The 12,509-nt window shown below is 47.4% G+C and overlaps 1 protein-coding gene across 8 annotated transcripts in view; it reads right to left on the bottom strand.

Annotated features, from left to right (window-relative positions):
* Nucleotides 1-340: 340 nt before the first annotated feature.
* The window catches only part of TBX5 (T-box transcription factor 5), a 37,774-nt gene continuing 25,605 nt past the window's right edge, over nucleotides 341-12,509 (bottom strand). For 6 of the 8 annotated variants that reach the window (XM_015878483.2, XM_085509582.1, XM_015878482.2 and 3 more), the window contains 2 exons: nucleotides 8,872-9,098; nucleotides 341-1,554 (listed from right to left, as the gene is read on the bottom strand). In XM_015878483.2, coding sequence (XP_015733969.1) covers nucleotides 971-1,554; nucleotides 8,872-9,098 — 811 coding nt within the window. In that variant the 3' untranslated portion in view covers nucleotides 341-970. The remainder of the gene's footprint in view (nucleotides 1,555-8,871; nucleotides 9,099-12,509) is intronic. The other 2 variants (XM_015878486.2, XM_085509586.1) reach the window with 2 other exon arrangements.

Genomic DNA, 12,509 nt, shown 5'->3' with positions numbered 1-12,509 from the left:
CTGGGAGATACTTCGTGTTTGTGAGGCCAGATGGTGGGCTGAGAGACCAGGAGATGGGAAGGTGTGAGACAGGGAGATAATGGGGAAGGGGAGAGAGATGAAGGATTGGCAGTGGTGGGGAGGTGCTGCTCGTTGGCCATGTGTGGGGGATGTGATGTTTGGAAGGAGCAGTCCCACTCACAATACGACACCTGGGTGATGTAGCTGCCAGCTTTCTTGTCTGTGGATTCAGAGCATCTTTTTGCCATTGAAGAGCGATGACGACCATACCAAAAAGGAAAAGAACAGCACTCCAAACTTGGTTTAAAAAAAAAGAAAGAAAAAAAAGGGGGTCGGTGTCTTTTTCTTCTTTTTCTTTTTTTTTTTTTTTTTTTTTTGAGAAAATTGAAAGAAAATAGATATATATATATTATTATTTATTATATAACATTGTCAACATCAACACCACAAAAAAAAAAAAAAAGAAAGAAAGAAAGAAAAAAAAAATAGTAACATCCCAGTTGTTTTCATCCCAGCACTCTGGCTGTGTTGAGAAAGGCAGCAGGAGTCATGTGGCTCTTTGGGAAGGAGAAAAGAGGGGGGGGGAGGGCCAGGCAGAGGATGGCTGTGGCAGCGACACAGACCAGGGGTGGGGAAGTGAGGGCAGCTCTCTGCTCCGCTGGGTTTGCCTTCTGAACCAAAGCACGGGGCGGGGGGGCAAGGGGGCACATCCTGCCGTGGCCAATGAGTGCTCCATCCATGCTTCCAACCATTGGCACAATCAGTGTCCATTCCCCTCTAGTGCTGACGGAGAACATTCACTTAAAGGAGACTTGCAGAATGCTCTTGTTTTTGTTATCAATGGGGTGCTGTTTCCCCACCCCCACCCCCCCTTTTTTTTTCTCTTATTTCCCCCTCCACTTTTTAAATTTTATTTATTTTATTTTATTTTATTTATTTTATTTTATTCCCATTTCCACTGACTGCCTCGTTAGCTGTTTTCGCTCCACTCTGGCACCATTCCCACACCATGCACAGAGTGGTACTGGTGGGGTGAGAGGGTTCGAGGCACGCCATGGGAATAGAGGAACTCTGCAGGCTGCAGGCTGCTCGGGGGAGACTGGATGCCGGTCTGAGGTCCGCACTGCCGCACAATGGGTTGGTGAGAAACTGAGGTCTGGTGCTGGAACATGCTATGGGTGTCTCCTATCTGGGGGGACGTGTGGTTGGCCACGCTGCTGAGCCGGGGCATCAGAGGCCCCGAGGTGAAGTGGGCAGAGAAATGCTGGTAGGGTAACCTGTCCATGGGCTGCATGGCAGACACTGTGCAACTGCTGTAGGACGGCACGCTGGGCCATGTGTTACAGCTGATGTCTTCCAGGCTGGGCACAGGGTCCGTGGGGGGAGCAGAGCTGGCATACATACATGCTTGGCGCTGGGCTGATTCAGTCCTGTATGAAGTGTTCAGTCCCTGCTGCTGGGGGTAACTGGACCTGTAGAAAGGATCCTCTTCTGCCGGTGAAGTTTCCATGTAGGGCTTCTTGTAGGGATGCTCAGTGGTGGAACATTCCTCATCTGTTGAAAGAGAAAACTCCTGACAGCAAACAACAATGCCATGACCTTGGCTGAACCTCCCTCTCTGCAGGCTGCCAGGACCATCCTCCTTTTACCAAGGGCACAGCCCATACAGGGCTGAGGAAGGTGTGTCCTAATGACCATCTCGTTCCAATCCCTCTGTTGCAGATACATCTCCCAGTGCTGTCACAGCCCTTCCTTGGAACTGTTCTGAACAGATTCTGCTGAAGCAGCCCATTTTGCCTGCTGGGCTGGAGAAGGAGGGATTAGTTGGGAGCTCTGGGAGGAGAAGTAATGCTATGAAATGCAGAAGAAATCTGGAGACGTATTATTTCTGGTGATATCCCATGATACCAAACTTACCTCTGTTGGCTGCCAGCACTCCTGCCTGCAGACACAGCACCCTAACAGACATCCCACTCCCAGAGCTGATGCTCTTAATTAAAAGCTTATACAATTATACACTTCTGTGATAAGTGACATGATAAAAACTCTACTGTGAGAGCACCAGCTATGACAGAGGTGAAGCAATCAGATTTAACAGCCTCAGCCTTCAGCTGTGCCAAGGGGCACATAAATCCATTCAGGGTTGTGTGTTGGGAGCCAAGCAAAATGAAGAAGTGAATGTTCCATCTCCAAACAATAAGGCACATCTAGCAGAGCCCTTTTCTTTCCCTGCAGCATCCCCGTGCCAACAGCAGGAAGGAGATAAACAATGTAGGTGAAATCTCTAGGGGAAGTAAAATGAATAAATGAATATGCGCTTATTTATTCATTCACGGGGTCATCAAGTGAAATCCAGCTCTGCTGGAATGGATGGCAGAGTTCCCAGGAACAAGAGCTTCACTGAGAGATTTTAAGGTCAGTGAAGAAAGGGAAGGGGAGCTTGTTCTGACCCATGTTAGCTTGATGTTGGTGCTCTAAGAGCAGGATTCCTGGTGTGGGCAAAACATGGCACTCCATCTAAAGGCATAACATTGGAAAGAATACCACCAAGAAATGACCCTCACTGCTGTAAGCAGCCTTATGTTCTTCTCAGAAGCTGCACCTGCTCTGCTTGTAATATAACCCATCACCTCCCTCAGGTACCCACCCAGTGCAGCCAACACATCTGGGCACCAAAGGGCAGGACACCCACACATTGGAAAAGCATCTTTGGCACAGCCAAAATGGTTAGTGCGTGCAGCAGTGGATCACTGCCCTCATTTCTGATTAGGTTCGTTGTATAGGTGAAGGTGATGCAGTTCTATATGAAATGAAATCTAAAGTCCTGGTTCTGAACGTGGTCCTTCCTAAGAGGCACATTTGCAGTATCGGCCTCTTACACACAGCCTAAAAGCTTTGGATCCCTAACCCACCACTGAGTAATAAGAACGCTGGGGTGGAAAAACAATGTCTTGTAAAATGAAGCATTGTTCTGCTAATAAAATTTTCAGCATTAAACCACATTACTCTGCTGGCATTAGAAGCCTCTGGCTTGGGGTTTGACTGTTTATTTTATTTTATTTTTTTAAGTCTGAAGCTCAAAACAGTCAAACCCTGTTTTTCCATTGTGCTGAAGTGAGCCTGACATACAACCTGAGGCTTCTGACTTTTCCATTGAGCCCAGATGTTCCACTCCCTGCTTCGGCACATCCAGGCAGGGCTGCAGAGCCACAGGTCTGCTTCCAGAATGCATTGCAGGTGGAAAGAAGAAAATGAAAACAACCAGCACATGAGTGGAAGCCCTACAGCTCTTTCTTCTTCTTTATGAGCTCTAGCAAGTTCTCTGCTGTCTTTTCTAGAGTCATGCTCACTGATCTCAAATGTGGAAAGGACGTGGATATTCCAGTTCTTAAGAACTTTAAGGGGACTGTACCTATCTCCAAAGAGGACACTAACAGAGAATCACAGCCCACCCTACCAGTGTCTTCCCCCAGACCCTCTTCCTACTTCCCTACTTCCCTACTTCCCTACTTCCCTACTTCCCTACTTCCCTACTTCCCTACTTCCACCTCTCTCGCAGTGCTAAAAGAAGAGGCATTCCCATCCTGGGCAGCTCAGAGCCAGCCCCATCTGCTCTGGAGCCTGGACAGTGCATCCCAAGGCCACAGTCCTCTTCCTGAAGGTCCTCTCACACCCACAGCACCAGCAGAGCATAGTGGAGAAACATCTGCTTTCTTCTGGCTTTGCTTCTTGATGCTGGTTTCCTAACAGTCACCCTTGTCCTTTTCCTGGTGGCTAACTTTGGGAGATGCTCACCATCCTCTGCGCTCATTGCTGTTCTTAGAAGTCTGGGGTGGCAATCAGCTCTTGTGAGCAGCCCCTTGGTACTGCACAAATCTCCAGTAACAGGGGGTTCTGCCAAGCAGGGGAAGCAGCCAGAAGTGGATCTAAGGAAAATGGAGCCTGCAGAATGCATGGAAACTGGCTCCCTCTTAGATGATTTATCTAATGAAGGAGTTTGAATGAGAGCATAAACAGTTCCAAGATTTCCGGTATTTACTACTTCCAGCTGGGTTGTAAATACCACACAAATGACTTTTTAAATAGAATTTTCCCAATTCCAGGATTAGACCTATCCAAAATGAAATGCAAACACGTCAAATCTCCGGACTTCGGGGTAGCCAGGGCCCACCTCTTCCCCTGGTGCAAATCCTTTGCAAAGAAGAGCTCCTTTCCAATTCATGGAACTGAGCTCCCTGGGATAGAGGACAGTGAAGAATGGGACCCAAATGTTTTAGTTTTTAAAGCTCACCCACACTTCTCAGACATTACAGAAGGTTCATCCCAACTTTATGAGGGACAGACAATGGATGATTACCATTAACGCTGTTGTTTTCCCATTCTGGTTTCTCATATGAATCTAACATGAGTGGGAACAGCCAATCACAATGTACAAAGCCAACAAGGGCTGTCAAAGAAGAAAATGATGGACTCAAACAAAATGCACATCCCTAAAGGGCAGACAAGTCATATGTCCTGGGACATTAAACCTAAGATGTGCTGTGGTTGTGGTAGTTATTTGAGCAGTCACACTGCTTGCAGTGGCTGAATTGCACTACAGGGGAACACAACAGAAAGAGATACAGGGCAGAAAAAGGAAAAAACAGCACCAGAAGCTGTAGGCAGCAAATGGCTCATACTGCCTGCAGAGGCATAGAAAGCATCTCCTGGTGAGGCACCAAGGTGTCTGCATGAAGCAGCACTGGCCTCATGAACATGTCCCTTCTTTGCAGCCTATTACTCCAGGCTCCGAGCTACATCTGCTGCATCCTCCCAGGCTGCAGACACCTCTGGCTGCGAGGTAGCTCAGAGCTTGGCCAACTCATTGCAACTCCTAAAATGCTGGCAGGAAGATGGTCATCCTACAGCAGGCTTTTATTCAGCCCTGGTCCTACAGCTTTTTCAAGAGAAAGAAACCCCATCTCTCCATGATAAGGAAGAAATCAGCTTGGTAAAAGGTCAGCCCACCCTAACAGTGCCTGTTCTTGAGGAAAAGGGAGAAAGGCACTGCTGCATCTCCACCAACCTCAGCAGAACAAGTAGGAGATGAGAGATATATACTTCCCCATGGGCAGGGTCACGTCCAAGCTGAGTGGCTGAACAACAGAGTTCTTGCTGGTTGGAGCCGGTGGATTCTGCCTCATCCTTCTTCTCCCTCAGAGTGCCAACATGACAACTTTTATGACCTCCCCTGAGAGAAGCTGTTCCAGTCGCCTCCTGTTAAGCATCACAAGCATCCCAGAAATCTGCCAAGTGGTTGGGATTGTGTAAGGCTGGGAGGGAGCAGAGGTTTAGAGGAACAACTTTTTAGTTCACAGGAAGTCTGAGAGAGAGGATAACACAAGGGAAAACAAGTACTGATGCCCTAGTTGGGATGTGGGAGTAAAATGAAAGTCAGAAAGCCAGCTGCCTGCTGGCAAGTCCTTTTGGGCTTCCCAAGAACAGCAATGAGACAGGAAGAAATGGAGAACAACTAGAGAAAAGGCAAAGCTTTAACAGATCTTCGTTGCAACTTAAAAATCCACGTCAAGAGATGAGGCAACTCCTTAGGAGGACACAGTTGTGGAGTTCATCCATCCATCCGTCCCAGAGCAGTCCATGCAAAATGCCATAGGCAATATCAGTCTGGAGGTAGGAATCAGTGCAGGACCATTCAAGCTTTCAGGAGTGCTATTCCCTAACATTCAGCATGTCCAGAAAGTGCTTGGAGCAGCGACCTGTCACATCATACTGGGGTCATTCCCAATGCCCTGACCCCGTGTTCCCATCCAGGCACCAGGAATTGCCACATTGGTGGCTCTGGGATGTGTCCTTCCTTCCTCACCCAGAAGGGGATCTGCTCTCTGAGACAGAGGAGCCTTCAGAGATAACATCCCTGCTGCTCTCCCCTAATGCAACTCCATATCAGATCTACAGAGTGAATCCATCTTGTCTTGACAGCTAAGAACAACACTGTCAACCACTGAGTGAAATCTTGGTCTCAAGTCACCAAGAAAGGAGAAGGTGAACAAGGTGCCATTTAGCTGCTCAAACAGATCCATTCTTTACCAGGTCTAAAAGAAGAATCACCCTCCTTATTAGAAGGGTTCCAAAGAAATACCACAAGATGTCAAAGCTGGATGGAACAGTATCCAAGAGCCTATCTTGTAAAGCAGGGCTGGTATTTGCTGCAGAAGATACAGATACCAGCTGGTCTTGAACACATAAAGATTACCCTCTGCCCTTAGGAGCACTTATCCATAACCACAGCCTCATGAGAAGGAAATCATCTGCTGGAAACAAATCCTAACCTTACTGAAGAAGAACCAGTACTTTAGGAATTGACTGAACAGATTTCTACCTACACTTTACCTTAGATAAGAAGGCTTGTTAAAATATATGCAGAGAGAATGCAGTAGGAAAGCAGGAGAGGTGTATCAAAGAGTTTGGTATTTCACTGAAGGAGGAGAGGCTGCAAGAGGAAGATAAAGAGAAATATAATAGATAAGATGATTTCCCATAGTTTAATGCAGACCCTGTTCAGCACTAGAAGAAAGTGCCACACTCGGCCTGAGTTTGAGATGAAACATTGGATCACGTTCTGATTTATCTGAGAAGAATTGCTCATTCCTCGGTTTTTGTTGTTGTTGTTGTTTTAATTAATTTCACTTTGCAAAGCGCTGCTTGGCAGCTGATGTTGGCTCTCTGTTTCCCATTAACTTTGTGTTTCTTTCCTTTAAGCCCCCATGACTGTTTTCGATTTGCTGCGTGCATGGGAGGAGAAAAAGCACAGTGAGGAGAGGAGAGGCTCAGGTTCCTGAGACGCACAGCTTTGGGAAGAAGGCAGTGATATCGGACAGGACGCTGCTTCTCTTTGATTAAAGCATTTGGCAGCTTTGATAAAAGGCCCTTAACTGCTTGTGCCACTCAAGCCATCACAGAGATAATGAGGGGCTTTCGGCCCTACAGACAAGGACACGCTTGGCCAGTCTCCTGCACTTCTGCAAGGGCCATGCAGGCCAGAAGGGGCCAGGGAGCTTATTATGGGGTAGATAGTCGTCTCTTTTGTGACAATAAGAGGAAGTGAGATAATTGAGGGATTGAGGGAAACCACCCATGGAGACACCACTTAGTGGGAATCCCAAAACTGGAAGGAAACCTCTGCTGATTCCTTATCACTTTACAATGTGGAGGCCAATGATGAATTGCTCTATGGTGCAGGGACATGCAGATTGCCGAAGGGCCACAGCCATTTGGGCCAGCTTGTTTTGTTTAGTTACAGTAGAGGGGAAGAGGAACGTCAAAAGCTCAGCTCCCAAGGCACTGACGCTGGATCTCAGGCTGAGACACCAAGGGCCACTGTGACCTCTTGTCCCATTGACAACATCAGGCTTAGTGGCAGTCCCACCTTGTCCCAGCAGCTTGTATCCATCATTCTGCACCAGGATGGGGGGACCAAGGGAGACACAGCTCACTCAGACCTCAGAGAACTCTCTGGAAGGGCACTGCTGTTCCTTACTCTCCACCTGGCTGCTCTCTTCCCACCACAGCTTGGATATGGGCTGTGTGAGAACCAGGGTCACCCCAACAGCTGAAGAACTTAGGAAATTATGCCTCCATTCCTCACTGTTTGGCTCAGCTCCACAACATGACAATATGAAGATTTCTCAACAATTTTGCATAGGTACATGTATATACAAACATCTGCAGATGCTATGCTACAATACTTGGAGAGTTCATCAAGAATGAGACCTCTATTTCCACTGCCCCATCTGCCAGCACTTCCCAGCATCCACCAACTTCACCCTAAGTCTGCACTATACATCCCCAGCGCCCCAGGGTACTGATGCTAAAAATAGTGGCATGTGGCTTGCTGATAGGACCCTGCAGGGAAGCAGAAAGAGATCTGTTCTAGGAAGAGGTTACCAGGCTGGAGCAATCCTTGGTGCAGCCAAATGCTGAAGTGTGTGATGTCTCCTTTTGGCTTTCCCTGTGCACCAAGTCCCAGTACTGGAGAAAAGTGAACCGGGGTAGGCAGCCACAACTTCCTGCCTATCCCATAGCACTCAGTCCTGGAAATTCCCTATTTTCCTCTGAGGATCTGGGCCTGATCTCGGGCTTTTGCTTTCCCAGTCCTGAAGCGTTTCCACATCTGGGCACTCCCATTGCTCTGGAGAGGAAGGGAGAGCCCACAGAGTGCCTGCTCCTGCCTGAGAACAATTATCCTGCCGGTACCCCAGGCTCTTCACGCCAGGATGAGCTAAGCAGTCAGTGTAAAGCACTCACAGTGTGATCCCTCCAGCTCTGTCAAAGCAAGTCAGTCACGCCAGAGGGGAATGAACATAGATATCATGATTTTCAATCCCATGCCCTGCTCATTAGATCGAGCAGTTAAGTGGAAATGCTTTCTGCATATGGGCAAATGTCTTCCAGCAGTGAGACTTTTAGACAAAAACCACAAAATCCAAGCTGTCAAGGTATCTACACTCAGAGATTAACCCTTCTGGGGGCTACAGAGGCAGATAAGTCAACTTTATCTCTGGCACCAGCTAGCTTGTCACATGTGGATTCACCACGGGTGAAAGGTGCCAGCCCCTCTCCCAGAGCCACTCCCAGCCCAGGGCAGAGGAAAAAATCCAGGCTCCCACTGGTGAGATGACTTTCATAGTCCTCCTCCGTTCTCCATTCTGCTCCCCACCTCCACTGCACAGCCCTCAGCCCTTGCCCATCTTCAAGTAGCACCACAAAGCAAGCTGAGGCTACCCAGCCCACAGCAAGTGAGCACCACAAAGAAATGGTCACAATCACGCTAGGGAGAGCAGAAGTCACAAGCAGAAGTATTGAAGGCCTGACCTTTTCTCTTGGTGCAGTGGTAGATCTGGCTGTGCTCCTGGGAGACTGGATAGGGGTTGGCAGGTGGCAGCAGGTCCTGGGAGGTGCTTGACACCCCATTCTCACACTGGTACTGGGAGCCCAGGTTGGAGGAGGTGGAAAGGACCCTGGTCTCACCACTGAAGGGGCTGTGATTCGAGGACACTTTCTGTCTCACTGTGCTCCTGGGAACAACTGGGTACTCTTTACTAAAAGCAAACAAACAAACAAAGCAGAAAAGCAATCAATTAATAAATAGATCGGTGAATTAATAAATGAAGGCAGCACATTAGTGTCATGGTGTAGATGAGACTTTCATAGAAATAGATATGCTCCTCCCAGGAGACTGCAGCCCCATCATGCTTTGTCACTGTAGCATTCTCTCCTCTCCTACTCTCCTTACAGTATGTTTGTATTCTTGCCTCTTCACCACTAATATTTTAGACAAACGCATAAGATAAATATATATAAAGTCATAGCAAAATAGTGTTTATGAAGTTCTTCCTATTTAGATTGTATATATGAGTATGTGTGTAAATAAAAACCTCAGTTCTGCCAAGTTGCTTACAGGGAATCAAGCCGATGTGAAAGTGGATTAAATATTTAGGTCTACTTTTTCCCTGTGTGGTGGTTGTCCCCATTCCTTTTCCCCAGGCTCCTCCAGCCTGGTTGTCCTGAATGGGGATCTCTGGGCTCAGAACGGTCTGAACCAGAGCCCAGATTACAATACAACTTTCATCTCTGCAGCTACAATCTCCACAGTGGTGATTTACAGGTGCCCTGCTCACCTGCCCAAGGGTGGATCCTCTAATCCCACCTTGAACAGGCTCACCTGGCCACCTATGTGTGGAAGATGAGCCTTCAATCTCCTCTTTGGCCTTTTAGAGAGGACCTATCACAGCAACAACTCAGAACTTATTTACAAAATTTAACAATGCCAATTATATAAACCTACTCTCAGCAGGGAGCTTTCATCCAAACCACTGCTGTGGTGACTGCCAGAACCATTAGCAACAGAGCTGTTATAGAGGGGAAACTCACCCAGGAGCTTAAAACCAAGTGAATGTGTTTCTCATTGTGCCACAAATGCTTTCCAAACCCTGGCCAAACAAAGCCTACACCAAAGGCGGTGTTCTTCCCCCACCAGCCCTTCAGCTCCTTCCCACAGCTGACCAACCAGGCATCTTTTTGCCCAGAAGTAAATTCCAGGCTGTGCATGGTGAACAAAAAGAGAGGTGGGCTGGTAGGAACATGAGAGGAAGTGGGGACTCATTCTTCAGGTTCACAAGGCAGTAATGGGTGCCAGGAGGTGCTGTGTGCTGCAGGAGACCTCTCCACCAGTGGGCATTCAGCATCCACGATTCCATTGCAGGAGCTTCTGCTGGAAGTTGGCCACAATTCATTACCTTCAGACCTCCCTTCAGATAATCCCCTTAAGTACTATGTCTTCCAGCCTTACCAGATTATGGCTTTGAGCTGTCTGCTTCTGCCACAACCACAGTCCAACCATACTACCCTAACCCTAACTCTAACAATCCTCTGCTAAATCGTGTCCCTGAGCACCACATAAAATGGTTTTAAAACGTATTCAGGGATGGTGACTCAACCATCTCCTTGGGGAGCCTTTTCCAGTGCTACAAAACCCCTTCTGTACAGAAGTTCTTCCTGATATCCAGCCTAAATCTCCCCTGGTGCAACTTCAGGCCGTTACCCCTCATCCTGTCACCTGTCACTGTTGAGAAGAGACCAACCCCATTTGCTCTGCAATCACCCTTCAGGTATTTGAGGAGAGCAATAAGGTCTCCCCTCAGCCTCCTCCTCTCCAGACTAAAATGACACAATCCTCTTTTTTTTTCCCCAATGGAATGCCTATGAGCTGCTACAGAGGAGGGACACACTGTGGCCCGATGTCACATCATGCTTACTGTGGCTCTTTTGGAGGACAACAAAGCTGAATACTGTCACAGTTTCTTCATTCTGGGGTGGAGGTATTGGATGCCTCCAATGGACAGCCCTTCTGCAGGTGTTTCTTCCAGTAAGACCACCATTTGCATCAGGCTCTTGCTGTGCAAAGCACCATATATATACTGAGAAGCAGCCCTCACCGTGATGCTGCTCACCTATAACAATTATTTCTCTGTTGCTACAGAGAGCTGTTTGTTTTTCATTAATAAAAGGTATTTCCTTTCTCTAAAGGATCTGCGTGCCTTAAGCTGCAATATTTTTACCCTAAAGTGCCTAGCAGAGGTGGTGTCAGGGTCCCGAAATACTGTTGAGCACTAATTCCTTTCCAACTGCTTTTCCCGGGGAAACCATAGCCTCTGTGGCTGTCAGAGGAGTGTAGTGCTCCATGGCATGGTAGGACACATGCTGGAGGGAGAGGAGTTGGAAACATCACATTTCTGTTCACAGGAGGCATCACACAGACTTATCTTCAGAGAGAAATATTTCCATTTCAGTCTAGCACACTGGGTGTTATTTTTGCCCCCAGAATTAACAGCTGGAGAAGCGAGAGGCAGGAAACTAAATATCAAAAATATTCTCTTCCTTTCACTTTTTCTCCTACCATCAATGGCAGTTCTCTCTGTATTTCTACTCCTCTCTTCCTTACAAGCTCTGAGCTCTAAGAAAGGGATTGCTTCTGTGCACTGTATCACTACAGTCATCTTGAAGCATTTGTACTATTTCCTGAGCACAGCCACAACTATAGATTGCCTTTTGGTCTTTCAAAATGCCTTTTATTTATTTATTTATTTGTCTCCATTGAATACCTAGAAGTCACTGTCCCCAGAGTAACCAGCTGCAACCCTGGACCACAGTTCAATGGAATTAAAGGTTTCATTCACTGCTGGCACACAACACTTCTTGTGTCCAGAACCGTTGCTGTCCACAAAAGTGGCAGAGAAGTTGGGAGGACTGATTAACTGTGACAAGACAGGAGGTTGTCTGCATAGTAAGGGAGAGATTGCTGTTCTTGGGTAAGCATGAGCAACAGTTTTATATGGGATCGTTAATGAGCTACATTTCAGTGAAGGAAGGGAAGGGAAGGGAAGGGAAGGGAAGGGAAGGGAAGGGAAGGGAAGGGAAGGGAAGGGAAGGGAAGGGAAGGGAAGGGAAGGGAAGGGAAGGGAAGGGAAGGGAAGGGAAGGGAAGGGAAGGGAAGGGAAGGGAAGGGAAGGGAAGGGAAGGGAAGGGAAGGGAAGGGAAGGGAAGGGAAGGGAAGGGAAGGGAAGGGAAGGGAAGGGAAGGGAAGGGAAGAAAAGAAAAGAAAAGAAAAGAAAAGAAAAGAAAAGAAAAGAAAAGAAAAGAAAAGAAAAGAAAAGAAAAGAAAAGAAAAAAGAAAAGAAAACTTTGGTTTGGGAAAGAATTTACAAGGGAAGAAGATGTTACTGGTACACTTAAAGTGAGTTCTAGTTAGATGAACATTTGGTTACCACAGCTCGTGTCATACAACAACAGAGGAGGACTGGGAGGAAGCAGAAGTGCTGTGCAGGGCACTGAATGAGCTCTGCTAGGTGAGATTAGCAAACTCCTTCCCATTGTCACATCTCGTGGCATCTTTCCCCTTCCCCAGCCAAATGACATCCTCACCATGACACAATGACATAACTTATGCCACC

Source organism: Coturnix japonica, chromosome 9 (genome assembly GCF_054131305.1).
Source record: "Coturnix japonica strain WE chromosome 9, WE-NBRP24, whole genome shotgun sequence".
Lineage (NCBI taxonomy): Eukaryota > Metazoa > Chordata > Aves > Galliformes > Phasianidae > Coturnix > Coturnix japonica.
This window is presented reverse-complemented; position numbering and strand designations above follow the sequence as displayed.